The 27,979-nt window shown below is 43.0% G+C and overlaps 1 protein-coding gene across 4 annotated transcripts; it reads left to right on the top strand.

Moving 5' to 3' along the window:
* On the top strand, positions 1 to 27,968 carry IGBP1 (immunoglobulin binding protein 1). 4 transcript variants are annotated; one of them, XM_041000820.1, is made up of 7 exons: positions 1 to 5; positions 7,412 to 7,586; positions 7,965 to 8,258; positions 17,028 to 17,223; positions 19,167 to 19,246; positions 20,967 to 21,076; positions 27,489 to 27,968. In XM_041000820.1, the coding sequence occupies exons 2-7, from the start codon at positions 7,561 to 7,563 to the stop codon at positions 27,638 to 27,640; spliced, it is 858 nt and encodes a 285-aa protein (XP_040856754.1). In that variant the 5' UTR covers positions 1 to 5; positions 7,412 to 7,560; the 3' UTR covers positions 27,641 to 27,968. The 4 variants fall into 4 exon arrangements, with proteins under 4 accessions (XP_040856754.1, XP_040856745.1, XP_040856762.1 ...); XM_041000811.1 differs by lacking the exon at positions 1 to 5 and adding an exon at positions 27,364 to 27,369 and having other exon boundaries at positions 7,066 to 7,586; XM_041000803.1 differs by lacking the exon at positions 1 to 5 and having other exon boundaries at positions 7,120 to 7,586.
* The last annotated feature ends 11 nt before the right edge of the window (positions 27,969 to 27,979 follow it).

Below are 27,979 nucleotides of genomic sequence, written 5' to 3'. Positions count from 1 at the left end.
TGAGGGTTCACGGAAGTGTATTTAATGTTTTGTGTGTCCCTTTACACCTCACATACATTCATCTCTCCTATTGCTAATACGCCTCTACCCTTAAGATAGGATTGCGTCTACTTTAGTCACTCTTAGAACTGTTGCTAGCGCAGGTGAAAGATAATTTATCCAAATTCTTTGAAAGTAAAATGCTCTACAAATGAGGGACATGCAGTAGCCCAGCTGTCTTTTAAGTCTCATGAAGAAGTCTGGTATTGTGTCTGAACAGGATAAAGCCGCCACCTGCATCAGCAGCATCTTTTATAGCTGATAGTTCAAGTCCAGCTGCTCTACTTCTAATCCAGCTCCCTGTTATTCTGCTTAGGAAGGCATTGGAAGATGGACCAAGAGCTTGTACCCTGCACCCACGTGCAAGAGAGCAGGATGAAACTACAGGTTCCTAGTTTCAGCCAGGACCAGCCTTAAAGACCCAAGAGAGCAGGGATTTTGCCTGTCCCATTCATTCTGTGCCTAGAACAATATCTTGGGGCTGGTGTGATAACTCAATTGGTTAATCTTCCACCTGCGAACACCAGCATCTCATATGGGTGCCAGTTTGTATCCCAGCTGTACCACTTCCCATCCAGCTCTCTGCTGTGGCCTGGGAAAGCAGTGAAGGATGACCCAAAACCTTGGGATCCTGTACCCACATGTGAGATCCAGAGGAAGCTCTAGGCTTCTGGCTTTGGATTGGCTCAGCTCCAGTCATCATTGCCACTTGAGGAATGAACCAACAGATGGAAGATTTTCCTCTCTGTGTCTCCTTCCCTCTGTAAATCGGCCTTACAACAAAAATAAATCACACACATACACACACACAAAAAAAAACAGTGCCTTGCACATAGCAGGCATCCAATAATGTATGTTGAGTGAAGTCATCACTTTTTGCAGCATCCAACTATAAGTTCTAATAATATCAAATGCTTCAAGTTCCCTGCTGAAGCTGTCACCATTTGCAACTCAATTTAGCACCATATTCTACAAGAGGCCTTCTATAAACCATTGTCAGACTATTCTCCTAGATGTCTCCATCCGATCCTCCAGGTATCCCTAAAGCAGCATTTACCGCTGTGTGTCTCTCCCTCATCTGTTAAAACCTAAGGAACAATCCCTGTGGCTACTTAAGTGAGCCAATTAAATGCCTCCCTATTGCTTATACACATCAGCTCTGCACTCCCATGGCTGACTGTAAAGCCTCCAGGCCGTGGGCCAGCCTACAGACTCTTCCTTTTCTTTCTAGCCACATATGTAGCACATGTTTACTTCCTCTTTTGTCCTTTCCTACATCTGTGATTCCCCACCACACACACACACGCACATCTTCTTTGGTGCAGCAGAGGTGGTGAAGAGCATGGGCTCTGAATGCAGATCTGGGTACAACAGAATTGCGTTTAAAATTCCAATAGAAGGGATCACTGTTGGGCCAGTTCTTCAACCTCTCTGGGCCACAGTTTACTCATTTGAAAAATGGGGCTATAATAGCACCTATTTCCTATTTCATTAAGGAACCACATGTGGAATAGTTAGCTTAGTCACATGACTGGAAGGGAGCGTTTCAGACTTTAAGTATTGTCACGCAAAGTTATTCTGTGAATTTCTTGCAAATACCTGGTGCTGCACTGGATTAAACCGAAAGGTCCTGCCTGGCCTCAAGGTGCTCTTAGTGAGAAAGACGTTGATACAGATAACCACAACATGTACTCTCATTGAGAGATGCAAGAGGAGGCAGCCTTCCCTGCAGAAGAAAGCTTAGGAAACGCTACCCAGAGGAAGCCATCTTGGAGCCAGGCCACGAATAGTGAACAGATGAGTGCCAGGAAGACAGGGGCAGAGAAGGACACCCCAAGGCAGAAGGCACAACCCATGTAGGCCTAAGAGAACATGACAGGCTTGGAGAGCTAGGAGAGCTTTCTACAGATACAACTGAGGATCCATGATGGAACAAAATGAGAAAAACATCAATGGGCAGAAAAGAATCTTGTGGAGCATGAGTTTGGTGCAGTGGTTACATCGCCACTTGGGGCACTCAGATGCTGTACAAGACAGCCTCATGGCAGTGCTGACTTCAGCTGCAATCCAGTTTCTTATTGAGTACCCTGGTAAGCAGCAGGTGATGGTTCAAGTACTTGGGTTCCTGCTACACATGTGGAAGGTCCAGTCAGGGAGTTCCCTGGCTCCTGACCTAGAATTTCTCTCTCTCTGTCAAATAGAAACAGAAAAGAGATAAGATTTTTTAAATAAAGCACTTTTTTAAAATAGAAGGATTTTGCACATCATTGTCTGGAATTTCACCTTTAGCAGAATGCTCTTGTGGCTAAAATCATTCTTTGTAATTTTCTAACATGTTACACATACCTTCATTATAATGCTTACAAAGTATTAACTTTTCAAAAAGTGTTTTATTTGAAAGACAGAGTGACAGAGAGGTAAAAATCTTTCGTCTTCTGGTTCAAGTCGGAAATGCTGGCATTAGCCAGGACTAGGCTAGGCTGAAGCCAGGAACCTGGAACTTAGTCTGGAACTAAGACACAGACTGAGGAACCCAAATACTTGGACTATCGTTGTTTTCTAGGAGCATTAATACAAAGTTGGATTAGAAGTATAGACAAGGGGCTGGTGAGGTGGCATAATAGGCTAATCTTCCACCTGCTGTGCCAGCATCCCATATGGAAACCAGTTTGAGTCCTGGCTGCTCCACTTCTGATTCACCTCCCTGCTTACAGCCTCAGAAAGCAGCAGAAGAGGATAGCACGAGAGCTCATGACCCTGAATCCACGTGGGAGATCTAGAAGAAGCTCCTGGCTTCAGATCTGCTCAGCTAAGTTCAGGCTGTTGCGGATATTTGGGGAGCAAACCAGTGGATGAAAGACCTTGTCTCTCTTCTCTCTCTTCTCTCATTCTCTGTGAATTCTGCCTTTCCAACAAAAACAAATACACCTTTTTAAAAAGAAGCATCTTTTTAAAAAGCATCTACACCATCTCCAATGGTGTGTGGTCCTTTGAAAGTGCCTAGCATTCAGGTAACATGTAACAACCATAGAAAGGTGGAAGGAAAGTGGTTACTCCATAGCAAAGACAGTACTCAAATCCCAGTCTTTAGAATATTTCATACATTCCTCAGAGTTGGATATACAGAAGGTCTCCAAAAAGTTCATGAAAAAGAAATGGGTATTTTGAAATAACTGCATAACTTTTTAAACTTTTGCACCACAATGAACACTGCTTACTTTCATTTTCTGTAATATTTTGAGGTACTGTTGCGCACGTAGACAATTAACTATTTCATTTAATGCAACCTTCAATGTACTGGAGTTTTATCTTTCATTAATTTCTTGCCACTTAGGGATATTCAATTCTCCAAAAAATGTGTTGTTAAGTGAGATAGAACATTAAGGGTTAAGCAATAAATATGTTTCTGGCTAGTCTCAGCCCGATGTTGGCTTTTACTATACCCAATTTGATATCAATTGGTGCTATTAATGGCGTTACAGCTACAAATATTGGAATTTTACCTATTTAAGTCAAAGTAGCTCTAAGGTAAGCCAAAGCTCTAAACTGCCTAGTGTATCAATTCAGACAGATAGGAAAACTCTATTTTGTAGCATTTCTCTCATGAATCAGACAACTGGTTATCCGGGTTGTTAGGATGGAAATGTGGGACAGGCATTGTAGTCTGGTGATTAAGTTGCTAGCATCCCATATAGGTATCAGTTCAAGTCCTAGCTGCTCCACTTGTGATCCAGTTCCTTGCTAAGGGCCTAGGGAAGGCAGCAAAGGATGACTGACTTTTTTCGGCCTCTGCCACCCACATGTGGAAGCTCAAGGAAGCTCCTGGCTCCTGGCTCCTAGCTCCTGGCTTCTGTCTGGCTCAACCCTGGCTGTTGCAGCCAAATGGGGACATGAACCACAGGCTGAAAGATATAGATAAATAGATGATAGATAGATAGATAGATAGATAATAGATGAATAGATAGATAGATAGATAGATAGATAGATAATTTCTCTTGGTCTCTCCCACTCTCTGTGTAACTCTGCCCTTCAAATAAACAAGCAAGCCTTAAAAAAATATAGAAACATGACAAGTGGATATCCATCCTGTCTGCCTGCAGTCACACTGGGAAAAAAAATGAAAGGTCATCTCATAACCAGTGTATCCATAGATGTTGTTCCTTTGGCTTCTAGTTTCACCCCGTTCAAGTCAAAACTGCGCATGGTGGCCTGGCTATGTGACCTTGAGCAAGTCACCCAGCTTTTCAGGGAGGGCCTGTGCTAGCTGAGCACAAATCCCTTAGATGTCCCCAGGGGGCCACCAAGCAGGTGGGGGGAAAGATGGGACAGAGGCTGAGTTGGCAGGCTCCAGGCTCCTGTGTGTCTGTTTCAAACACACCAGTCCTTTTAGAAATTACAGCCTTCTCTAAAGTGTCATTGAGAAAATGGAATCTCACCATGACAAAAGTTGAAGTATCAATGTATCTTCTTTCGAGTTCCCCTAAACTAGGCTTTTTGCTAACCCCCCATACACAACAGAAACATAATATCGAAATGTTTATGCATAGAGATACAACAGTTTTTTATGCTTTTTTTTAACCTAACCATCCTTTAATCTTGGTATTCCTCAAAATAAGATGAATTGCAATGCTTAAAATAAATGATCATGACATATAACAAACACTCTGAAAGTAATTGACAACTCACATAAAGACTGTCATCTGCGTGGCACAGTAGGTAAAGTGGTCACCTGTAGCACCGGCATCCCTGGTTTAAGTCAGATCTGCTCCACTTTCGATCCATTTCACTGCTAATGGCCTAAGAAACCAGCAGAAGATGGCCTAATTCTTGGGTCCCTGCTACCCACATTAGAGCCCTGGAAGAAGCTCCTGATTCCTGGCTTCGACCTGACCCAGCCCCAGCTGTTACAGTCATCTGGGGAGTGAGCTAGTGGATAGATCTCTCTGTGTCTGCCTTTCTTTGTGTCTCTTTCAAATAAATAAATACTTAATTTAAAAAAAACTGATCTTTGAAAACCTTAGGAAATGGCTTACAAAGTTTAGCCCCAAATTCAAATTTTGCATTTTTTCCTTCTTAAGTAACAGTAAAGACATACAAAGAAACAGGTTCTGTTTAGTGTCAGAATTACTGAGTTTTCAAGTCTCCCCAAGTACTATTTTTCTTCATTTACTGCTGACATAGGCTGATGTTGAAAGTTCACATTTTGGTCCCGGCCTGGTAGCCTAGTGGTTAAACTGCTTGCCTTGCATGTACCAGGATCCCATATTGGTGCCAGTTCTAATCCCAGCAGCTCCACTTCCCATCCAGCTCCCTGCTTGTGGCCTGGGAAAGCAGTTGAGGACGGCCCAAGGCCTTGGGACCCTGCACCCGTGTGGGAGACCCAGAAGAAGCTCCTGGCTCCTGGCTTCGGATCAGCTCAGCTCCAGTCATTGCGGCTACTTGAAGAATGAATCAGCTGATGGAAAATCTTCCTCTCTGTCTCTCCTCCTGTCTGTATATCTGATTTTCCAATAAAAATAAACAAATCATTTTAAAAAAAACACCGATTTTTGATTTTACTCAAGTTGTTTCAGGTACCAGGGAGCATTGAGTGCATCATTCCATGGTGGTGCCTTCCTCCTCTCCGTTTAGTAAAGCAGAGGTGTGAGGGATGATTTATTAGCATCGCTAGGGAAGTTTCAACCTCCACTGCTGGGAAACACTGTTCTGGCTTGAGGCTTCTTTCTGTGCCACATACCAGGTCTTCTCCATCTGTGTAACTCCTACCCGGTTGTAGGCTGATGGAGTAGAAACAATTGGCCCCAAAAGATGCTAGGTTTGTCATCTCCTGATTGGACAAGGGATTTGACCTTTCTGGTCTCCAAATTTCTCCTCAGAGCTTTGAGGTTTCCTCCTAGGGTGTGAAATTCCATGACTGCATGTCATGTCTAGGAAAGCTTCTGAACTACCCTTAGCATGGAATGAATGACTTGTCATCTGTTGGTTTTCCACCAGCCCGTGTAATACAATGTATCACGTAATCATCTATTATCCTATATTGCCCTCTAGTTGTTTCTCTATGAATTTCTGTCCTCTGAAATGTGTTTATTTTCTAGGTCAGTGTTCCTTCTAGTTAAATTCAATCATCTAGGGCAACTCAGAACGCGTCTGAAACTAATCACGTATCTCCTCGTTGAAATTCCTGGGCTTATACTTTACACTAGTGCTGGGCAGGACATGAGCCACATGTGTAGTGTAGCTTTTCTACTAGACACACCGAAAAAGTGAACAAGTCAAAATTAAACGTAAGGCTTTATTTAACTCCATTATACTCCCAGCATTACCATTTAAACATGAAATCAGTGTAAAAAAAAAAAAAGTTCTAAGATGTTTCACGTCTATATTAGCATGTCTTCAAAGTCGGATGTGTATTTCACCCTGCATATCTCAATTTCAAAAAGCCACACGTGGTTAGTGGGTAAGGGAGACAGATCGGTTAAGCACCAGTACAAGAGTTGTAGGTGCTGTGGTAGAGACGCCGGGAGGAAACCTTGAAAGAGGGAGGGATCTGGGCGGGGGGTAGGGGGAAAGGATTTAGGAATGTTGCAGAGAGAATGTAATACAAAGAATGTGGCACCGTTGAGCTGGGAACTAAGTAGCACGAAATTTGGAAGTGCTTGCTTGCACCCTGGGGTGGGTTAGGTGCAGGTTACCAAGTTATCTGGAGTAAGCAGAGGGGCTCCAAGGGTATAGGAGTGTTCGGGGTGGGGGGGCGTTGGAGGGGACTTGCAGCGAGGACTGCACAGCAGAAACCCGCAGCTCCAGCTGGCGGGCGACGGAAGCCGCAGGAGGGCGCTACGTGCCCTTCCCCGCAGCCTCACCAAGTCCGAGACCCGCGGAAGCGGCTGGGCGGCGGCGGAGGCGGAGCCCCCTGCTGCTCACCCGCCCCGGCCCTGGGTCCTGGGGAGACTGCGGAGAGAGCGAGGAGGAGATCCCCTGAGCGGCTCCCCGAGCGCACCCGTAGGCGCTCCGAGTTTTGTACCGCCACCGTCGCTCCTCGGAACTGACTGAGTTTCCCCCAGGACCCCAGTGGCGGTTTCGGGGAACAGAGCGACAGCCAGGGCCTCGGGGGTGGCGCTGGTGCACTGATGCCTGGTTTTTGTTTGGTCATAACGCCGCTTGGCAAACAGTACGGGACGGCAGCCTGGACCGGCAAACCGCCGCTCCCGGAAGTCGCTGGACCGCGCGCTCGTAACAATGTAGTTACAGAACCAATGTGGCGTCTTTTCCGGTCTTGTATGGATTCGCGCAATTGTTTGCTAAGTTGCCTTTGACCCCGGAAGTGAGCTCGCAAGGTCCCAGCCTCCCTCCCCTAAGATGGCAGCATCAGAAGAAGAGTTAGAGCTGCCGCGGCTGCCCGAGCTGTTTGAAACCAGCCAGCAGCTCCTGGACCAAGTGGAAACAGCAACTGAACCCAGCGGTTCCCGGACGGTCCAGGACAAAGTGTTCAAGGGATTAGATCTCCTTGGGAAAGTTACCGAAATGTTAACGCAGCTCGACTTGTTCAGGTATGGAGGATAGACAGAGTAATAGCGACAGAGAAGGAAGGTGATAATAGTTTTCGAGCATGGAGCCCTTGCGCGTGGGTAAAGGAGCCCTTTAAGATAAAGAACCTTTTATTTCTGTTTCTCATTCATAGATATTGTTTGTGTTGTTCACCTCTCTGCCGAGAAGGTGCTAGCCTCCCGGGACTCTGCTCCTTACTCTACCCTTACTGCAGAGGTATTGGGAGGTGTGAGCCCCCCCAGCCACTTTCCTTGAATCACATTGTGGCCGCCCTCCCCCCCTCCCCCCAGCCTCCTCCCTTGGCATCAGGCCCAAGAAATGAACACCCACAGTTTGCAATGCTCAAGCTGGCTTCATAGCCTCCTCTTTGCTCTTTTCAGCCAAAATGAAGATTTGGAAGAGATTGCTTCCACCGATCTGAAGTACCTGATGGTGCCAGCATTACAAGGAGCCCTCACGATGAAACAAGTGAACCCCAGCAAGCGTCTAGAACATTTACAACGGGCCCGGCAGCATTTTATGAACTACTTAACTCAGTGCCAGAACTATCATGTGTCAGAGTTTCAGCTGCCCAAAATCAGGGACAACTCAGCTGAAAATAATACTGCTAATTCCTCCATGGCCTACCCTAACCTCGTTGCTATGGCATCTCAAAGACAGGCTAAAATAGAGAGGTGGGTCCATAGCTATCATTTCGCAGCTGCCTAGTTGGCAGTACTATTGGGGGGTGGGGTGCATGTTTGAATTTGCTTTTGTTGTTTGGTTTTGGTGGAGATGGGGGAAGAATGATGGTATGTGTCACTTTTCTTAGTTCTTAACAAATAGAGGCCCTGATGAGGGCAAACTGTTCATTTTTCAAGAAGCTGCTTCCTTTGCAGAAGCTGCCAGACCTGCCCACCTTCTGGTTGCAAGGAAGGAGCAGCAATATGGTTTAATAGAGTGGCTGCCAACCTTTCCCATGCTGCGGCAATATTCCAGTATGGCATGGTGGAGTAAAGGTCTGCAGGGCTCAGCATCACAACTAGAGTTCATCTGTGGTTTCCCAGTTGAGAAGCTGTGTGACCAACAGTACTGGGTCAGATGCATAGCATTCTGAACTCATTGTAGCCCTGCAAACAGCTTCTGCATGCAAACTTGAGAAAGGTGCTTATTCTCATTCTTTTTGTTGTTGTTGTTAAGAAAGTGTCAGCATTAGGCACTGAGGAGACAAGCCAAACCTAACAGGTGTATGTGTGAGTATGGATGTTTGTGTGTGGGTGGTACCTGCCTTGGAAGAGCATTCAGTCTAGAGAGGAAACGGGGCACAGACAGAACAGCAACATAAAATGATGTCTTAGGAAGATGCGTGAGGTCCTATGAGAACAAAAAGGATAGGCACCTGACCAAAGAGGGTGGAGGTGAAAGGAAAAAGCTGCTTTGAAGAAGGCACTCGTGTACTGAGTTGTTGATGGGCAACTAGGAAGTTACCCATCTAAAGTTGGAAGGGCATTAAAAGAACCATGTTGGGGTGTGAATGTATGGTAGGAGAACAGTGACCACAAGCAAGGAAGTCAAGCTAGAACATAAAAAGGTGATCCAGACGAGGAAGAAATACTTCTAACAGTGCCATAGGGTCAAGACCCAGGAGAACTTGAGAGGTGAGGAAAGTGAAGGAGCAAGGCTTTGTTGCAAAGGACTTAGGAAGGTGTTTGAATCCAGACTCCAGCATTTAGTCACTCTGATTTGGGACGACTTATTTAACCTCTTGGTACCTTAATTTCCCCAGCTGCAAAAATCAGATAATAATAGTTCCTCCCTGAGAAAGAGATTAGGAGGATTTAAAGCACAAGTCTAAGCTGTTCAGCTTATTATGTTTATGTGCCTAAGAGGATGGATTGCAGAATCAGACCTGGATTTGAGTCGCAGCTTTGCTTACAAGCCATTGGACTTTGGGTAATTTATTTAACCCACATGCTTTCCTTATATGTGAAATCTAAACATTGTACTGGTCTCATATGGTTAGGGTGTGTTCATGGGGTACATACAATAGCTCAATATCTTGCACATAGGAAGTATTCTGTAAATCGCTGCTGTTAGGGAGGCCTTGCTCAAAGAGCTCGCTTTGGTTAGTGAGTGGGATCAACTGAAGAGTTTTCGAAGAGAAGCATGTTCCAATGTACATTGTTAACTCAGCGTGTATGGGGCTGAGTTTAAAGTGCCTAGGAGACATCCAAACAGAGGTAGCTGGTAACGTGAAGCTCAGAGGGGAGGCTTGATTTAGAAAGCTGAACAATGATCCAATAAGCGCCTAATGCACTCTTCCTATGTGCCAGGAACAGTTTGGGTGTTAGAGGACCAAAGCGCTGCTGTGAAGTTTCAGTGCTGGTGGAGAAGGCAGACAGACAGCTAGGAAGGAGTCATGGAAGTTCCCCCCAGTAAGGGCTATGAAGCATCAGGGGAGGGGAGGGGTATTGAGTCACAGTAGGTTTTGAAGGTATAGGATAGACTTAATTCAAGTGAAACTCCACATCCTGCCCTTTGAAAGAAGCTGAGGGCAGCCCATTGGCATTTAATGGGGTTTAAACAAAGAGTTCAGTATACAAATGATGCATATTAAAGCATGTGCTGTACAAGTTGTGGAGCTAGTCTACGGAGGGAGTGAGCACATCTAATTGGAGGGTTTGAGGAAAAGGTTTCAGAATGAAATGACATTCGAGGTGATTCTCAGCGGAGGGTTCAAAAGAAAAATGACCTATTTTCCTGAAAGTTCATTGTAGAAAGTTTACCAAGAAAAGACTATTTGAATTAAAGTGAAGCCTAAATACTAAACTCATAGATGATTATTGTTACATGTCTGCTGTATTTTATTTTGAATATAGTTATTTTAGCTAATTACAATTAATGCTGTGAATTTAACTTTTTATCTTTTTTCTTAATCCAATACTGTATTGTGAGCGTATCCTCATGTCTCTTGAAACCATGCTGTCTGATGGTTATGTACTATTCCATCCTGTAGTTGTACCATACTTATTTATACTCATGTGTTATTGTCAAAAATTGAGACCGTGGTTTTGGCTGTTCCGAGTCAAGCTCTGAACAAATATCTTTAACTTGCATCTGTCACTGTTTCCCTTAGGATAGACTTCTAGAAGTAACCGGGTCAACAGATTTGAAGGTTTCCATGCTCTTGATAAACGGTAACAACATTGCCTTCAGCAGTTAACAAAGTTGCAGAGTGTATCACAGTGCGCTCCTCCTCCTATGAACCCTTAGAAAATACAGTTGGGCATCGCAAAAATAGTCTCTCCTTGTTCTGAGTTTCATTTTTCTTTGGCCTGCTAGCTTGCTGCATTTTTTTTTTTGATTTCTAACAGACATCAACATTATCATCATGCCCGTGGCTCACACAGGGGTATCACCAGCCCAGCTCCTGACCTTAGGATCCATACTTCAAACACCTTATGGGTGAGCAACAAGATATCACAAACTTAATGGGCCAGAAATTGAACTCTTGCTTTTTTTTTTTTATCCTTCACGTGTGCTTCCCCCAAGTCTTCACCATCTCAACCCTGCCATTCATCCAGAAATTTAAACCAGAAAAAAAAAAAAAAAAAAAAGGAGCCGGCTTTAACAACTGTTTTTTTGTTTTGTTTTGTTTGGCTTTGGTTTTTTTTTTTTTTCTTGTTTTTGTGGAATTTTTGCTGTTACTGCTGTTGTTTTATTTATTTATTTTTTTTTTCAGAATCTCAACATCCGCTGCATCAGTAATGCCTGTCAATTCTGGCTACAAAAAAAAAAAAAAAAATCTCCTGTCCTTTTGTTTTGCTGCACCTCCACTACCATGCCTCAGTCTAGGCCAGCAGCCTCTCTCAGTCACTTCAGATAGCAAAGCTGCTACCTTAGAGGCCCTGCATAATGTGGCACACGCCGCAGTCTCCCCTTGATCATGAGACACAGCCGAGGACGGGAGGTCTTCCTTTCTTTTTTCTTTCTTTCTTTTTTTTTTTAAGTTCTGTGAACAGACCCAGCTATTTCCCTCTAAAGAATCTCTGTATGTACTGTTCTGTTTGCATGGAATACTCTTTGTATGGCTAATTCTTCATCCAGTAGATCTCAGTTGAAATTTCATTGTTCGAGAGATCTTTCCAGACCCGTCTGAAACATCTGTCATTCTGTCAGTTTCTTTTTTCTTTCTTTCTTATTCATGACACCTATTTCAGCATGCAGATATTTCATGTATCTGTCTGCTGGACTTTGTCTGGCTCCCCCACAGAATGTATGCTGCATGAAGGCCATTTCTTGTGTCCCCTGTGGTTACGCCTGGCACAAGCTGTAGTATATCGAAGGTGCTCAGACAGTACATGCTGTTAGCAAACAGAAAAGACATTGTCAGTGGTAGCCCAGAGGCAGGGTAGATGGAAGAAGGTACAGGGACTAGATTATTGTAGTTTGGCAGAAGCTAAGGGTAATATGGTCCAATGGCCCATGATATGCACGAAGCCATTGGAATGGAAGAGAGAAGTGAAAATGCAAGTTGTTAGTATTTCAACTAGGGTGAAGTGCTGAAAATTATGCTACAGCTCTCAGAGATACTGCACAAATAGATACTGTACAAATAGATATATGATTAGAAAACAAGTTGTTTAGGTCCTTTAGTTCTGTAGGTCTCTCACCCTTGACTTTAGGTACTGACATCATTCTAAATAAGCAGTATGTCTTTTCTCTCTCTCCCTCTCTCTCTCTCTCAAAGCCTGTTCCTTCATGCGTATTCTCGAATTCCCATCTTTGAGGAGTGAGTCTGATTAACAGTCCGTTCTTTTAACAGAGAAGTGGAAAATGGATAAATAATGAGTCTAATTTTTACTATATTGAATTAAGGTCCTAAAGTGACAAATAGCCATTTTCATAGACAGATGCAACTAAAACTTAGGAGATAATTTTGTGGGTGGTGGGAAAAAATTTAGGAGCCCCTCTGTGCTTAGATGGGTACGGGTGAGTTTGTCAAGGAAAAGCATGTTAGAGACAAACATAGACAGAACTTTGGGAACGTTTAGGATGAAGGAAGAAGAAGAAAACAATCAGTGGCAAAAGAAGCGGGGAGAGGGAGGAAGAAAAAATGTTTAGTCTTTTGAAGGAAACTAGCACTTGGTTCCTGTTCCTAGTCTCATCATAGTATCTAGAGGTCTCATAAGGCGCAGCAGAACTGCTGAACTCCGCAAGATCAGAGACTGCATTGTATCTGAGTTTCCTAGTTGTATCATTGTATCCTGTGCTGCTCTTTTCAGTAGCTAGATCTTAGTAAGTGCTTGGGAGTATCTCTGGGCAGGACAGAGTGGTCATTAGAAATATGAAAGGAAGCCAATGGCACAGAAGAGGTCTTGAATTTAAGAGTCAGACAGACCTGGGGTGACCAGTCCAATTGCTTTTAAGGCTAAATGGTGCGTTCCTAGCCCGCTGTAGCCTCCTCAGCTAATAATATTTGTCTTACTACTTACAAAGAAGGCACTTTCATGAATATTTATTCATTTGATAATGAATACTCATTCCCCATTTTATGCTTGTATGTATGTATGTACTTGAAAGAGAGCTCTTCTCTCTACTGTTTACTGCCCAGATACCCACAACATGCAGGACTAGGCCGAGCTGAAGCCTGGGACACAAATCTCCCATATGGGTGGCAGAGACCCAAGGACATGAGCCATCAGCAGCTGCCTTCTGAGGTGCACATTGAGGGAAGCTGGAATTAGAAGTGGGCCCTGGGTTCCAGCATGGGCACTCTGATATGTGGTGTGGGCAGCCCAAGCTGCATCCAAAACACTACATCAAACACTCCCCCTCTTAAGCCCATTTTAGAGAAAACGAAGCAGATTCTGAAAATTGATTCCCACAAAGTTACAAGGCTAGGAAGAGGCCAAGCTAGGATTTAAACTCAAGTCAACATTCTTGCTTGGTTCCCAGTACAGCATAGAGAAGAATGGTCATTGGAAATGGTACAAAATTAGTTAAAGTGAAGGTGCTTCTAAGACTGGAGAAAGGCACCAGCAGAGTATGGTAGGGAGAGTAATAGAGTCTACAATGCCTGGGGACTTACGGATAGGGATCTGGCAGAAGATAAGAGGAATGGCAAAAGTACTGCCCTGAAAATTCCTCCGGAAAGATAGTGTTAGTCTCTTAAAGACAAGCAAAAGGGAGGAAAGCAGAAGTGCACAGATTTTTAAGGCGAAGCAAGATGAACATGATGGTAGAATGGCGTTTGCATCAAAGGATAACAGAGCCAGAGTGACTGCTCCAATTGTCATAGTACAGGTTTTTAAGTTTGTTTGTTTGGTCGGTTTTGGTTGTTGTTGTTGCTGTTTTAAGTTCAGCAGCTTGGAAACAGAGATGGAGATAGTGTACATTTCCCAGACTTAGAGGGGTCACAGAAATGTGGAATCCTGGGGTGATGGGGAGGATTTCCATTTACTGACCTGCCTTCAGGAATGTGGAAGAGCCGTGGAGGTCCAGAACAATGAGTTTCCATCTCTTCCTTGGAGCCCTGAGAGGCCTTTCGCTGCACTTCCTGGGTAGGAAGGACATTGTGAACCCTCCCTTGATTTCACCAAAGCATACTTTATGTGTTTATGACTTACTGGAGTCCACAGAAGCTTTCATTAGAAGAAGAGATTCTAAGACAAACTAGTTTTGAAAAACACTGACCTAAACAGGTGGAGGAGCTAAAAGTCTAAAAAGATGCTTAAGAACGATGTCATAGAAGCAAAGTCGAAAAGAAGGAAAAAGAGGAAAGCAGAGTATGGGTCAAATGTGTGCAGAGAATGGGGAAAAAAGCAAAAGAACTTTTTTCAGAGAACCATGACACTAACCCAGAATTTACCCTGGATTACGTGCTTTCTAAAGCCCCCAGGCATTTTTTTTTATTTGCTTGAGTTATTTTTTTCTTGTTTGTTTGGATTTCTTATTGTTTTCTCCTGTGTCTTAGATCCAGGTTAAGCATTCCCCAGTATTAACTCCTAACAGCATCATGATTTAGAAATTGACCTTTGTGATGTTTTATTCTCAATGCGATCTATGATGCTGATGTCACAGTTGTTCGTGACATTATAGAAAATGCCCACTTGTTGGGGAAACAGATAAACCTCAGTTTTTTTTATAATAAAGAATGCTACCAGAGGAGTGGTGCTTGACTTTTTCTGGGTCACAGACTCCCTTGGTAATTTGGTAAAATCTATAAAACCTCTGTGAGTTCTCTATAAAATTTCTGAGTTCAAGAGCCACCCTTGTTATGCTGGACTTCACACCAAAGACTGCAGGTTAAGAACTTCTGTTTTGAGTGAACACCTGCAAAAGAACACCTGATTCTGGAAGTCTAAATGCAGGGGGGCGGGGGGGTGATTTCTGGCAAAAATTTCAAGGTTATTTCCTTGACCCTTCTCTTATCCTCAAACCCTCACACCCAATGAATGAGCCACTCTGACAGGCTTGTATTTTAAATACATTCACAACTTGACACCTCCGTCACCACCTCTCTGTTTCAGATTACCATCTCTCACCTGAATTGTTTCTTTTTTAAAGATTTATTTATTTTTGGGCCCAATGTGATAGCATAGTGGCTTAAGTCCTCGCCTTGCAGGCACCAGGCTCCCATATGGGCAACAGTTCTAATCCTGGCAGCCCCACTTCCCATCCAGCTCCCTGCTTGTGGCCTGGGGAAGCAGCTGAGGATGGCCCCATGCCTTGGGACCCTGCACCTGAGTGGGAGACCCAGAAGAGCTCCTGGCTCCTGGCTTCAGATCGGCATAGCTCCAGCCATTGTGGCTGCTTGGGGAGTGAACCATCAGATGGAAGATCTTCCTCTCTGTCTCTCCTCTTCTCTGCAGATCTGACTTTCCAATAAAAATAAATAAATCAGTTTTTTTTTTAAGGTTAAATAGATTTTTTTAAGGTTTATTTTATTTTTACTGGAAAAGCAGATCTACAGAGAGGAGGAGAGACAGGAAGATGTTCCCTCTCGTGATTTACTCCCCAAATGGCCACAACGGCCAAAGCTGGGCTGATCTGAAGCCAGGAGCCAGGAGCTTCCTCTGGGTCTCTTGTGTGGATGCAGGGTCCCAAGGCTTTGGGCCGTCCTCAGCTGCTTTCCCAAGCCACAAAGCAGGGAGCTGGATAGGAAGTGGGGCTGCTGGGACTCAAACTGGGGCCTATATAGGATCCTGGTGCATGCAAGGCGAGGACTTAAGCCTCTAGGCTACTATGCTGGGCCTCTCTCACCTGAATTGTAACAGCAGTGTCTTAATTGCTTTCCCTGCTTCTATGTTTGCCTCCCAACCCTAACAACCCACACTCCTGTATAACACCCAGAGTGCTTCATATGTTAAAAAAAAGTAATATATATAATTCCATTCATCACATGCATTCTATTCAAAAGCCTCCAGTGGCTTTCCCATCTCAAAATACCGTGGATTTTGATGTTTTTGGTATTGCGGTTTGCAGGATTCTGTGCATTAGGGCCCTATCTGACCTCATTTCATATCACTCTTCTTCACTCCATTGTAGCTACAGTTATCTCCAACCTGTTGAAAAGCTCAGGTGCTTGCCAGGGGCTGTTGTTTGCTTTTGTCTTTTAGAACATACTTCCAGATATCAGCATGCATTGCTTCCCTATTTCCTTAAAGTCTTTGCTCAAAGGACAGCTCTTCAGAGAAGTGTCTCCTGACCATCTTGTGTGTGATAACATCAAATACTTTTATACCCCTACGGTGTATTTATCTTTGGTTTTCTGCTTGATAACACTTAAGAACTCATCATCTGTTTGTTTGTGTGTATCCCTCTAGAATGAAAGTTGCTTGAGAGCAAGGACTTTTATGTACTGCTGTGTCTCAGTCACTGAGGCAGTGGGTGCTCACACAATCAGTACTCAGTAGATGCTGGTCAGATGGGTGATGGGTAACATTAGTAGAATGTACCCTGAAATAGGTAGCCAAGGTGATTATGAGTCTTTAAAGTAGATAAGGAGGAGTCAGAAAGGCTGGCAATGTTTTACCACCAAAGAAAAGCAATGACCATTTTTAGGCTATTGCACGAAGAATCATTGGATCAATGGCAGATCAGTGGCCCCGGAGATGGTATGATGCTTTGAAGGTGTAACTTTGAAAGGGAAGCATTGTCCGGAGCCCTGGGTGATAGTGAGCATTCAGCCTAGTAAGAGTTGATGCAAATGGCTGAGAGGACAAGACCTTCTGGGGTGTTCAAAATGTTATTTTCTCAACCCCTAGTGGGCCCTTCCTGCCTGGGGGCTCAGCTCTGGGGCATTATACTTATAGAATACTTGTTCCTGCCAAGGTGATTACCAATATACCTATTGCATAGTTCTTTGCAAAAGGTGAAATCTTAACTGTGACCCTCTTTGGAGGAACTACTTTTTTTTTTTTAATTTTTAAGTTTACGGGTAATGCTTTTCTGTGGAACAGATACAGGCAGAAGAAGGAGATGGAGAATAGGTTGTCGGCCCTGAAATCTGCTGTGGAAAGTGGTCAAGCAGATGAAGTTTGTGTTCGTGAATATTATCTCCTTGCCCTTCGGAGGTGGATCGGTATCAGCTTGGAAGAAATTGAGAGCATTGACCAGGAGATAAAAATCCTGAGCGAAAAAGACTCTTCAAAACAGGTAAGTGGTTGCTGCCCCGCACCAGCTCAGGAAGCTGCTGGCAAGAGAGTTGCACATTCCCCACGAGAGGAAGCAAATTAAACTCCTTTCAAGTCTCCACGAGATCACTGCCCTTGAGATGAATGTGGAAAAGGCTGAAGCTTCACGACGGTAGCTTTCTGCTTGCTAATCTGCAGCATGCTTCTAATTATTTTTAACTTTGTGACAGAGCATGGGGGAAAGAGGAATGTAAATTGGTTTTGTCTCCCAGCTCTGAGAACTCAGAGCTACTGAAGGAGAGCCGTTTATTATTTGGCCATAATAAACAAAAACAAAACAAAACAAAAAACAAGAAGAATAATTGGGAGGGGGGATGGAACTGGAAGAGACTGGAAGAGTGCAGGTAGAAGAAGATAAAAGCAAAGATCAGGATATACATTTTGGCTGGGGGGGGCGGAATAATAACCCTATAAGATGCTGCAGTCTCATACCTTGTGCATCACTCAAGGAAGATACAGCAAAAACATCTCCATGCCCAGAATGCCTACTGAACTGTTAAAAAACGTCCCAGTGTACCACATCTCTGGCTTCCTTTGAAAATCATAATCCCTGTTAACAGAACTGCTGTACCTTCAAAATTGGCTGCACTGCCACTTGTTCTGGGGTTCCAGATAAAACATGAATCGAGTTGAATTTATCAGTCACAGGCATTTCCTGAAGTGCTCAAACTTCTTCATTTGATTTGTACTAATGAGTCCAGGAGCTGTTCCCTCCAGCTTGCATCAGCCTACTGCTTCATGTGCAAGGATCTGGGAATGAGTAATTAGCATTCTAAGGCCATAAGTCCCCTTGAGCAAGTTGAGAGGAATGACTTGCAAGCATTCTGAGGCTGGACTCTTCTGAGTCCTGCCCTGTTTCATTGGTTTGTTATTTGTTACTATTTTTTTTTTAATACTCTTTCCTGTGGTATAGTTATTAGCTCCACAAGTAGCAGAGCTAGAACAAAGTGAGCGCTTTTTCTTGGGCCCGACTTCCTTAAAACTTGTCTATGCCTCCTCTCATTTTGGAGCATCATCCTCTGAAACAGCCTAGAGATTCTGGATCATTAACAGCATGCTTACATTGGACAGAGTTTCAGAAGGTTTAAAAAAAATGTATGTGATTGTTTTTAAAAATGACAACAGTGCCTTGAGTTTTCTTCTCTTTGATTGTGGAAGGTCTGGCCTCAGTGCCAGGGGCAGCAGACTGATCAAAATGGTGGGTGCTGAAGGTAGGAGTGGCTATGGTGATTCTTTTTTTTTTTTTTTTTTTAAAGATTTATTTATTCAAAAGGCAAAGTAAGACAGGGAGAGAGATCAGTCGAGCTTTCTTCCCATCCATTGGTTCGTTCTCCTGATGGCCACATAGGCAGGGCTGCTGAACCAGGCCAACTGCAGGAGTCTGGAACTCCCATCTGTGTGACTTCTTAAAATGGGACAACATAATGTCTGCCACATGAATCGACTCTTCTTTCCTGAAAGATTTCTCTGTAACATGTGATGCGTGGTGCTGTTGGACAACACTTTACCCACAATAGGAAGATGCTTTTAATTTTACCAAACGCCAGACTGAGGACAGGGGCTTCCAATTCTCATCAAGAGATTCAGAGGGGACGTAGAAGAGGGTTTAGGAGTTTCCTCCTTTTGGAAGGGGTGTCTTAGAACCAAGTAGTTTTTCACTTGTGATTAAGAAGATTCCTAGGAGAACGTTTTCCCTGTTTTGGATGGTGCTCTCCCCCAGCCCCGCCCCTCAGAAGGACTAAACAATGCAACTGTTAGTGTGATGCTGTGAGAGCTTAGAGACGGATACATAGAAAATGAGCGAATCTTGGATCCACAGAGCTGTTCAAGTACCTGAAGGTGTTACTGGCCCACACAGGAGGGTGGGCAAAATGACCATTGCACCTCCGATGTGTTCCTTTTTAGGCATCGACATCTAATGCATCTCTTCGGGAGAGACCTCCAATGAAACCCTTCGTTCTCACTCGGAATGTAACCCAAGCCAAGTAAGTGGTAGCAGAAAGTGGTGTGCCCTGCAGCGTCCCTACTTTTGTGTTTTAATACAATGTACCAGTAATGCAGAATGGGTGGCATTAGAAAATCATGGCTTCATGCATGGAGCTTTGTCTTTATCAAAGGGATATATTCTCTCTCCTGACATGTCCATCCCCAACTCAAGCTCAAAAACGAGCTCAAAAAGAGACATAAGCAGGTAATTAAACAAACAAACAAAAAATAGTAGAGAAGTGTATACTTTTTTTTATATTAGAGATATTATTTTATTTTATTTTTTTTTCTTTTTTTTCTTTTTTTTATTATTATTATTATTTTATTACATTGCATCATGAGACACAGTCCTACAGGCACTGGGATTCCCCCCTCCCCTCCCCAAAACCCGCTCCCCCCCCCCATGGTGGATTCTTCCATCCCGTTTAGAGCCTTACAATTTTACAATTCTTTGATGTAGATCAGAAGCAGTCTACTCATATCGATTATTGATTCCTTGATTACTTTACAATATCTTATTGCATGAGATACAGGTTGTTTGGGGTTGAAATAATATTACTGTTTCAGATTGACATCAATTCATAACAACCACATCAACAACAACACCAACAACATCGACAACAAAGTGTATACTTTAACATTTTTCCCCTCTATTGCTACTCTTTTTCCCACTATTGCGATTCGCACAGGACATATTTGTCTTTGAGTTAATTTTGAGTTATATTTTGAATAGAAATGTAATGTAAAATTACTGAGAAGTGGGGACAGAGATCTTCCCTTACTGGTTCATTCCCCCAAATGGCCAAAACAGCCAGGTCGGGCTGGGTTGAAGGCAAGACCCTGTAATTCCTTCTGGGTCTCTTATGTAGGTGGCAGGAGTCCAAGTAGTTGGTACCATATTATACTGCTTTCCCAGGCACATTTGCAGAGAGCTGGAGCAGAAGTGTAGTGGGCCCAGCACAATAGCCTAGTAGCTAAAGTCCTTGCCTTGCATGTGCCAGGATCCCATATGGGCGCTAGTCCTAATCCCGGCAGCCCTGCTTCCCATCCAGCTCCCTGCTTGTGGCCTGGGAAAGCAATAGAGAATGGCCCAAAACCTTGGGACCCTGTATCCACACAAGAGACCCAGAGGACGCTCCTGGCTCCCAGCTTTGGATCGGCTAAGCTCTGGCCATTGCAGCCACTTGAGGAGTGAATCAATGGACAGATCTTCCTCTGTCTCTCCTCCTCTCTGTATATCTGCCATTCCAATAAAAATAAACAAATTTTAAACAAAAAAAGAAGTAGAATAGCCTCTTTTGGAACTGGCTCCCACAAAGGATTGGAGGCAATGGCTTAAGCTGGCATTCCATAAAGCCAGCCTGTCATTCTGGGTTGCTGAGATGCTTTTCCCTAGGGTACCAGGAGAGTCCCCTTATTTTGTTACCCTGCAGAGCCGTCAACCGTGGACCTCTCACATGTACAGCATTATCGTTGCCCTGTAGGACACTGACCCCGGTGATGCCTGGTTCGGCAGATGATCCTGGGCTAGTTATTTTGAGTGTTCGTTTCTGGGTGCCTCTTTTTATGTATCCTCACAGGATTTTGCAACAGCTTCTCAGCAAAAAGCTGGGTAGGGAATGAGGCAGAAATAGACCTGGGCTTTGCCATTAAAGAGAAGAGGCTTCTTAGATAGTGCTATTTTTGTTTGATGTTCTAAATGCAGTGTGCTCTTTGCAGGGTGTTTGGAGCTGGTTACCCAAGTCTGGCAACCATGACCGTGAATGACTGGTACGAACAGCATCAGAAACATGGAGAATTACCAGATCAAGGAATAGCGAAGACCCCAGGTATGAAGGGCTGGGAGTAAGATGGCTGTGCTACAGGCCCCTTACTCTCCCTGGCAGTTAAAGTCTCAGCAAGTATTGTCCTTAGGAGGAGAAATAGTCTGCACAAAGATCTTACAGAAGATTCTAGGCAATAGTATGCTTTTTCTATTGAAAACAGATACAGTGGGTGATTCTAGAATAGGGACCATAATTATAAAATATTTTTTAGTCTTTTCAAATATCATGTCAAAAATGGCAGCCAGATAGCAAAACCAAAGCTCTGTGGGTATGTTTTGTTTCTGGTATAAGCTAAGCAGATCAGATCAGGCTGACCCCTCCTAAAAATCTGCATTTGAAACTGAACAGAATATTTTAGAAACCAACTTCCTGACAGCACTGGAGAATGATCAGAAGCAGGCATAAACTGGAGGGCAGGCAACGCTTAGAAGGAGAAAATGGTACTTAAAGTTCCTTGGGAACAGAGACACTGACTTACAAGAAAGAAGAGTGGTGATTGGCATGGATTTGGATTTCCTGGTTTTTTATGATTTTTGTTTGTTTTATAACATGTGGGTAGGCTGCAGTTGCTTATGATATGGGGCTTTTATAACCTGATTGGAAGCTTGTAGTGTAAGTGGTGCAGGAATGAGAAATTCAGAGTGACCATAGCAACTGAAAAGTAAGGTCTCGCCCAAGGAGAGACACTGAAAGCAAGACCCCTGATTCTGTATATAAACCCTACTAGCATCTAAAACAACTACATGGGCAATTCAGCTGTTACCCAATGTAAGGAAGATAGAATTTGGAATTGAGACTGTTATTTGCCTTCTGAAATGAAAAATCAGTATAGTCACTCCTGAGTATCCATGGTGGGGGGTGCTTGCAGGACATCCATCCCCTGCTACACACGCCCAAATCTGCCAGTGCTCAAGCCCTTTATATAAAATGGTATCATATTTGCATATAACCTATGCGTATCCTCCCATAGGCTGTAAATCAACTCTAAGTTACTTCTGCTACTTAATACAATATAAGTGCTACATAAGTAGTTTTTCTAGTAGAATGTATTTTTGCATAGGGACACGTCTGTGCATATTTAATACAGACCCACTTTTTCTACTGTTTTCCATCTGTGGTTGATTGAAGCCATGATGTAGAGTCCATGGATATGGAGAGCTGACTGTGCTCTTAATGGAATGAAACAAAATTCTGAACCCATAATACAGATGCTCCTCAACTTACAGAGGTTACATCCTGATAAACCCATTATAAGCATTATAAATTGAAAATATCGTAAGTCAAGGAATGCATTCAATACACACAGCCTACTGAACTTCCCAGCTTAGCAACACTGTAGGGGTGCTGGTTGGTTCCCCTTGTGATCGCATAGCTGATTGGGAGCTGGCTCACTTTCACTGTTCAGCATTCTGAGAGAGTATTATTGCACCACTTATTGCTAACTTGGAAAAAGTTAAACTCCAAAACTCCACAAACTCCAGATTGTACTGAATACATCCCATTTTCATATCAGCATAAAGTCAAACTATTGTAAATTAGGAAGCATGTATATGCCATTCAGAATGCCTATGATTCAATCCTAAGGCACTAGACACGAAGGAAAACAAATAGGTATATGTGACACTCAAGAGGAAAGGAAATTAGTAAAGATTAATCCCACAATAACTCAAAATGTTAGGTTTATCAGAGAAGGACTTTATAACATCTGTTGTTTTCTGTGCTGAAAACTAGAGAAAAAAACAAGCTAGTAATGAATGAATAGATACAAAATCTCAGGGAAGTAGAAAAACAAAAATTCTGGAACTGAGGCCAGCTCAATTGACTAATCCTCTGCTGCAAACGCTGACATCCTATATAAGCGCTGGTTCATGTTCCAGCTGCTCCAGTTCCCATCTAGTTCCCTACTTGTGGCCTGGGAATACACTGGAGGATGTCCCAAATCCTTGGGATCCTGTACCCATATGGGAAACCAAGATAAAGTTCCTGGCTCCTAGCTTTGGATCAGCTCAGCTCCAGCTGTGGCTGCCATTTGGGGAGCGAGCCAGCGGATGGAAGATCTTTCTGTCTCTCCTTCTCTCTGTTTATCTGACTTTCCAAGACAAATAAATAAATCTTTTTAAAAACTGGAAGTAAAAATACAACATCTGAAAGGTTCAAATCACTGAGCTTTTAATAAGATGTCAATGACAGAACAAAGTAGCTATAGTAAAGATAAATATTTCAATTTTCTCATATTTACTGAAAAACATTTTTCAAATATTTATTGAAGATAAATTACTCAATTAGAAAAAAAAACAAAGTATGTTGGAAATCAGTAAAGAGAATTACTTTGTAACAAATCTTTACTTTGTAAACAAGTCTTCACTGACTTGTGGGACAATGTCAAGAAGTCTAATTTGTATACAGATGAACTACCAGGAGATGAGAAAGAGAGGATGTGCAGGAAAAAAAAAATAACATTGAAATAAATAAATGATGGCTGAGATTTTCCTCAGATTTGTGAAACACGTGCATACAGATTTGCTTGTTAAGGACAAAGAAAACCACACAGGAGAACATCACAGTCAAACTTTTGTAAAACAAAAAGGAAAAGTTTGGAAAGCAGACAGAGGTAAAGCACACATTATATCTAGTAGAACAATGACATGAATTATTTCTCACTTCCACTTAAGGATGCTGGGAGCCTGAGACAGTGGGACTTCTTTAAAGGGCAAAAAAAGGCTGTCAATCCATCACTGTACTTATTTTTTCGGAGTACTTAATTGAGTACCAGAAAGATAGAGAGCTCCCATCTACTGATTCACTTGCCCAGTGACCACAACTTGCCAGAGCTGGGTCAAGATTGAAGTCAGGAGCTCAAACTCCATCTAGGTTTCTCAAATGGGTGGCAGAGACCCAAGCGCTTGGGCCACATCATCCACTGCCTTCCCAGGTGTATTAGTAGAAAGCTGGACTGGAAGCAGAGTAGCCAAGACAGACACCCACACGCTAACATAGAACTTAGGCATTAAGTGCAGCAGAAAATTGTGATTATATGGATAACTATTAAAGACTATCTCATCCCCTCATGTAATTTAAAAAGTTGATATGGCTTCTTAAAGCAAAAGTTGTAGTATTGTCTTATGAAGTTTATAATGTTCTGGATGTAATACATATGACAGTCATGGCAAAAAGAATGTCTCTTTCTCATTCTGTAATTATGCCTTTCAAATAAAAATAAATCTTTTTTAAAACATACAAAATACATTATGCTAAGTAAAAGAAGTCATCTACAAAAGATTACATGCCATTTGTATGAAGTGTTCAGAACAGTCAAATCTGTGAACAGTACATTAATGCTTCCAGGGGCTGTGGGAAGGAAAGGAATGAGAATCAATCATAAATATGCAGTGGGAGTCTTTAGGGAGTAATAGAAGTTTTTAGCTGTAAGTGGGGATGGTTGCACAATTCTGAATTAAATTTGTTGATTTTTTTAAATGACTATATGGGATGAGCATTTGGTCAAGTAGTTAAGATTCCCAAATCCCATCTCAAAGAGTACTAGAGTTCAAGACCCAACTCCACTCCCAATTGCAGCTTCCTGTTAATTTGCACCCTGAATGGTGGCAGATGATGGCTCAAGTAGCTAAGTTCCTGCCACTTGGATTGAGTTCCTGGATCCCAGCCTGGCCCAACTAGGAATGTAGCCATTTAGGATATGAACCAATGGATAGCAGATCAAGCAATCTGTGTGTGTGTGTGTGTGTCGGGGGGCACATGCAAGTACCTCTTAAATAACATGTAAATGAATATACAGGTAGGCATCTATGGTGTTTAGGGATACAGACTCTTGGGTGGCAAACTCTAGGAAGTTACTATAAAAAGTATTGCGATTAGGCCCAGTGTAGTGGCCTAGCAGCTAAAGTCCTCACCTTGAACACACTGGGATCCCATATGGGCACCAGTTTTAATCCTGGCTGCTCCACTTCCCACCCAGCTCCCTGTTTGTGGCCTGGGAAAGCAGTCAAAGACAGCCCAAAGTCTTGGGACCCTGCACTCACATGAGAGACCTGGAAAAGGCTCCTGGCTCCTAGCTTTGGATTCGCTAAGCTCTGGCCATTGCGGTCACTTGGGGAGTGAATCATCAAACTGAAGATCTTCCTCTCTGTTTCTCCTCCTCTCTGTATATCTGACTTTGTAATAAAAACAAATAATTTTTTTAAAGTATTGTGATTTGTATGATACCCATGGAGAGGCTTTGGGGATGGGTCCAGAAGATCTGCTTTTTGACCCATGTGGAAGCTGTAATGTCTACTTATAAAAACGTGTCTTATACATGCATATTTACCTAACTCTATGTAGTTTTCACTCTTTTATTAGTAAAAGGATTTTAAAATAAGAAAAGAGGGGGTGGTAGTGAGGGAAGGAATATCGTTATATTCTTAGAATTGTATCTTCAAATCACATTGAATCTCTTAAAAACCAATTAAAAATTAAAATCTAAAAATTAAAAAAAAAAGAACTATGCTATGAGTTTCATACCATCACAGTCAACCAAAACCCATATGTAGGTGTTAGATATGTGGCAGATTTTATAACTGAGATAATATTTGTGCTCTAAAGTATATGCCAAAAACAACTGCAAAAAGTGGAAGTTTTTTTGTGAAAAAGAATCTAAACTATTAAAAATTTCCGTAAGTATTGAGAAAATGAAATAAGAAAAGAACACCAGATTCCTAGGCTGTTGGAAAAGATCAGATCCTCATGTATTTGATTATTTAATAGAATAATTTGAGTGTTTGAGGGACTGGCATTGTGGCATAGTGAGCTAAGTGCCAGTTCAGGTCCCAGCATCCCAGCTGCTGTGCTTCCAATCCAGTTCCTTGTTATTGCTCCTGGGGAAGCAGGGAAAGGTGTCTTTTAAGTACTTGGACCTCTGCCATTCAAATGGGAGACTTGGATGGAATTCGCAGCTTCTGGCTGTGGCCTAGTCCAGCCACTGAGGCCATATAGGAAGTGAACCGGCAGATGGAAGATCTCACTTTCTTGCTCTCTCTCTTGCTTGCTCGCTCTCTCTCTCTTTGTGTGTGTGTGTGTGTGTGTGTGTGTGTGTTACTCTGCCTTCCAAATAAATCTTTCATTTAAAAAACAAGTAATAATAGTATTTTTTTTAACACTTTTGAGTCTAGCATTCTAGACTTTTTTTTTTCTTTTTTCTTTTTTTTTATTAATTTTATTGTTGTTAACATTGTATTATGTGATACAGTTTTATAGGCACTGGGGATTCCCCCCACCCCTCCCATACCCCTCCCCCCATGGTGGATTCCTCCACCTTGTTGCATAACCATAGTTCAAGTTCAGTTGAGATTCATTCCTTGCAAACACATGCCTAGCATAAAGTTCAGCGTCTTATTTTAAAAGAACAAAATAGGGCCCGGCGCGGTGGCGCAAGTGGTTAAGTCCTCGCCTTGCACGCCCGGGATCCCATATGGGCACCGGTTCTAATCCCGGCAGCCCCGCTTCCCTTCCAGCTCCCTGCCTGTGGCCCGGGAAAGCAGTCGAGGACGGCCCAAGGCTTTGGGACCCTGCACCCGTGTGGGAGACCCGGAAGAGGCTCCTGGCTTCGGATCGGCATAGTATCGGCCCGTTGCGCTCACTTGGGGAGTGAATCATTGGACGGAAGATCTTCCTCTCTGTCTCTCCTCTCTGTATATCCGCCTTTCCAATAAAAAAATAATAAAAATAAATCTTTAAAAAAAAAAAAAGAACAAAATAGTTCATGCCAAAGAGAGATATAGAGATATTAATTTCGTTTATTTTGAGTATACACTGTATGATGACTGCCATTTGGGTCTCAGAAACTGTTCCAAGCACATGCAAAATCAACACAGGTATTTTATTGCCTGTAGTTACACACACACACACACACACACACACACACACACACGCGCGCACGCACGCACAGTTTGAGTATGATGAAAGAAATGGTTAGAGAAGGAAGGGTCACTTGTAATCTTATCTCCCTGTCAATTTGCAAATCATAGCATCATAAACTTTTTTTTTTTAACTTTACCTTTCTTAGATTGCTGGGGTTTGGGGCAGAGTGGTGTTTCTGTTTGGGGGGCAATGAATGTTGGCCATTTTAACAAAACATCTTCCCACAGAACAGAATTCATTCTGAGCGGCACCTTTTATGGTGTAAGATTCCTGTGGAAACTACCAAGAATATCCTGTTCTTAGTGTTCTCTAGCGCGTCGCACACACGGGAGGTGGTAGGAGTACTCCTCACTCTGCTGGGCCCAGACAGGCAGCCAGTGGTGCCGCGGTCCTCACTGTACCCAGCGGTAGTCACAGTGGATCTGGGACCCCTGACATTACTGATTAACAAGCTCTCTCTTTCCTCCCCTTTCTCCCCGTTTGCATTTTTCCACTTTAGCTGACTTCAAAAGAGCAGCCCAACAACAAGAAGACAAAGAACAAAAGGAGGAGGAGGAGGACGACGAGAACACACTTCGCAGAGCAAGGGAGTGGGATGACTGGAAGGACACTCATCCGAGGGGCTATGGCAACCGACAGAACATGGGCTAGACCTCTCCAGACCGGATCGGCCTGCAGAACACACACCTTCCCCATAAGAAAAAATCACACAAACCTTCCCCTCCCCTAGGTTCCTGCTTTAGCTGTGTGTGTACAATGAAAGCAAAGATGGTAGATCTTGCTTTGCGCTTAATAAAGTGTTGAATGATGGCTACGTGTATAGTTGTACCTTAGATGACAAACCAGCAATTTTGTCTTTAGCATTATCATGATGTGTTACATTTCCTAAGTAGAAGGAAATGAGCATTGAGAAATGGCTCTGTATAATCTATGTGATTTCTCTGAACGTAACAGTAAAAAGAAGCATCGTACTCTCTAATTATGTGTTTC

This window comes from Ochotona curzoniae, unplaced genomic scaffold, assembly GCF_017591425.1.
Source record: "Ochotona curzoniae isolate NIBS_2020 unplaced genomic scaffold, NIBS_Ocur_1.0 contig_1274, whole genome shotgun sequence".
NCBI classification, from domain to species: domain Eukaryota; kingdom Metazoa; phylum Chordata; class Mammalia; order Lagomorpha; family Ochotonidae; genus Ochotona; species Ochotona curzoniae.
This window is presented reverse-complemented; position numbering and strand designations above follow the sequence as displayed.

What these genes read in the sequence shown, in the direction of transcription:
- IGBP1 (XM_041000811.1), top strand. Translation starts at nt 7,396, where the DNA reads ATGGCAGCATCAGAAGAAGAGTTAGAGCTGCCGCGGCTGCCCGAGCTG. An exon ending in AGACAGGCTAAAATAGAGAG is followed by an intron (nt 8,259 to 17,027) that starts GTGGGTCCATAG and finishes TCTGTGGAACAG; the next exon opens with ATACAGGCAGAAGAAGGAGA. An exon ending in CGGAATGTAACCCAAGCCAA is followed by an intron (nt 19,247 to 20,966) that starts GTAAGTGGTAGC and finishes TGCTCTTTGCAG; the next exon opens with GGTGTTTGGAGCTGGTTACC.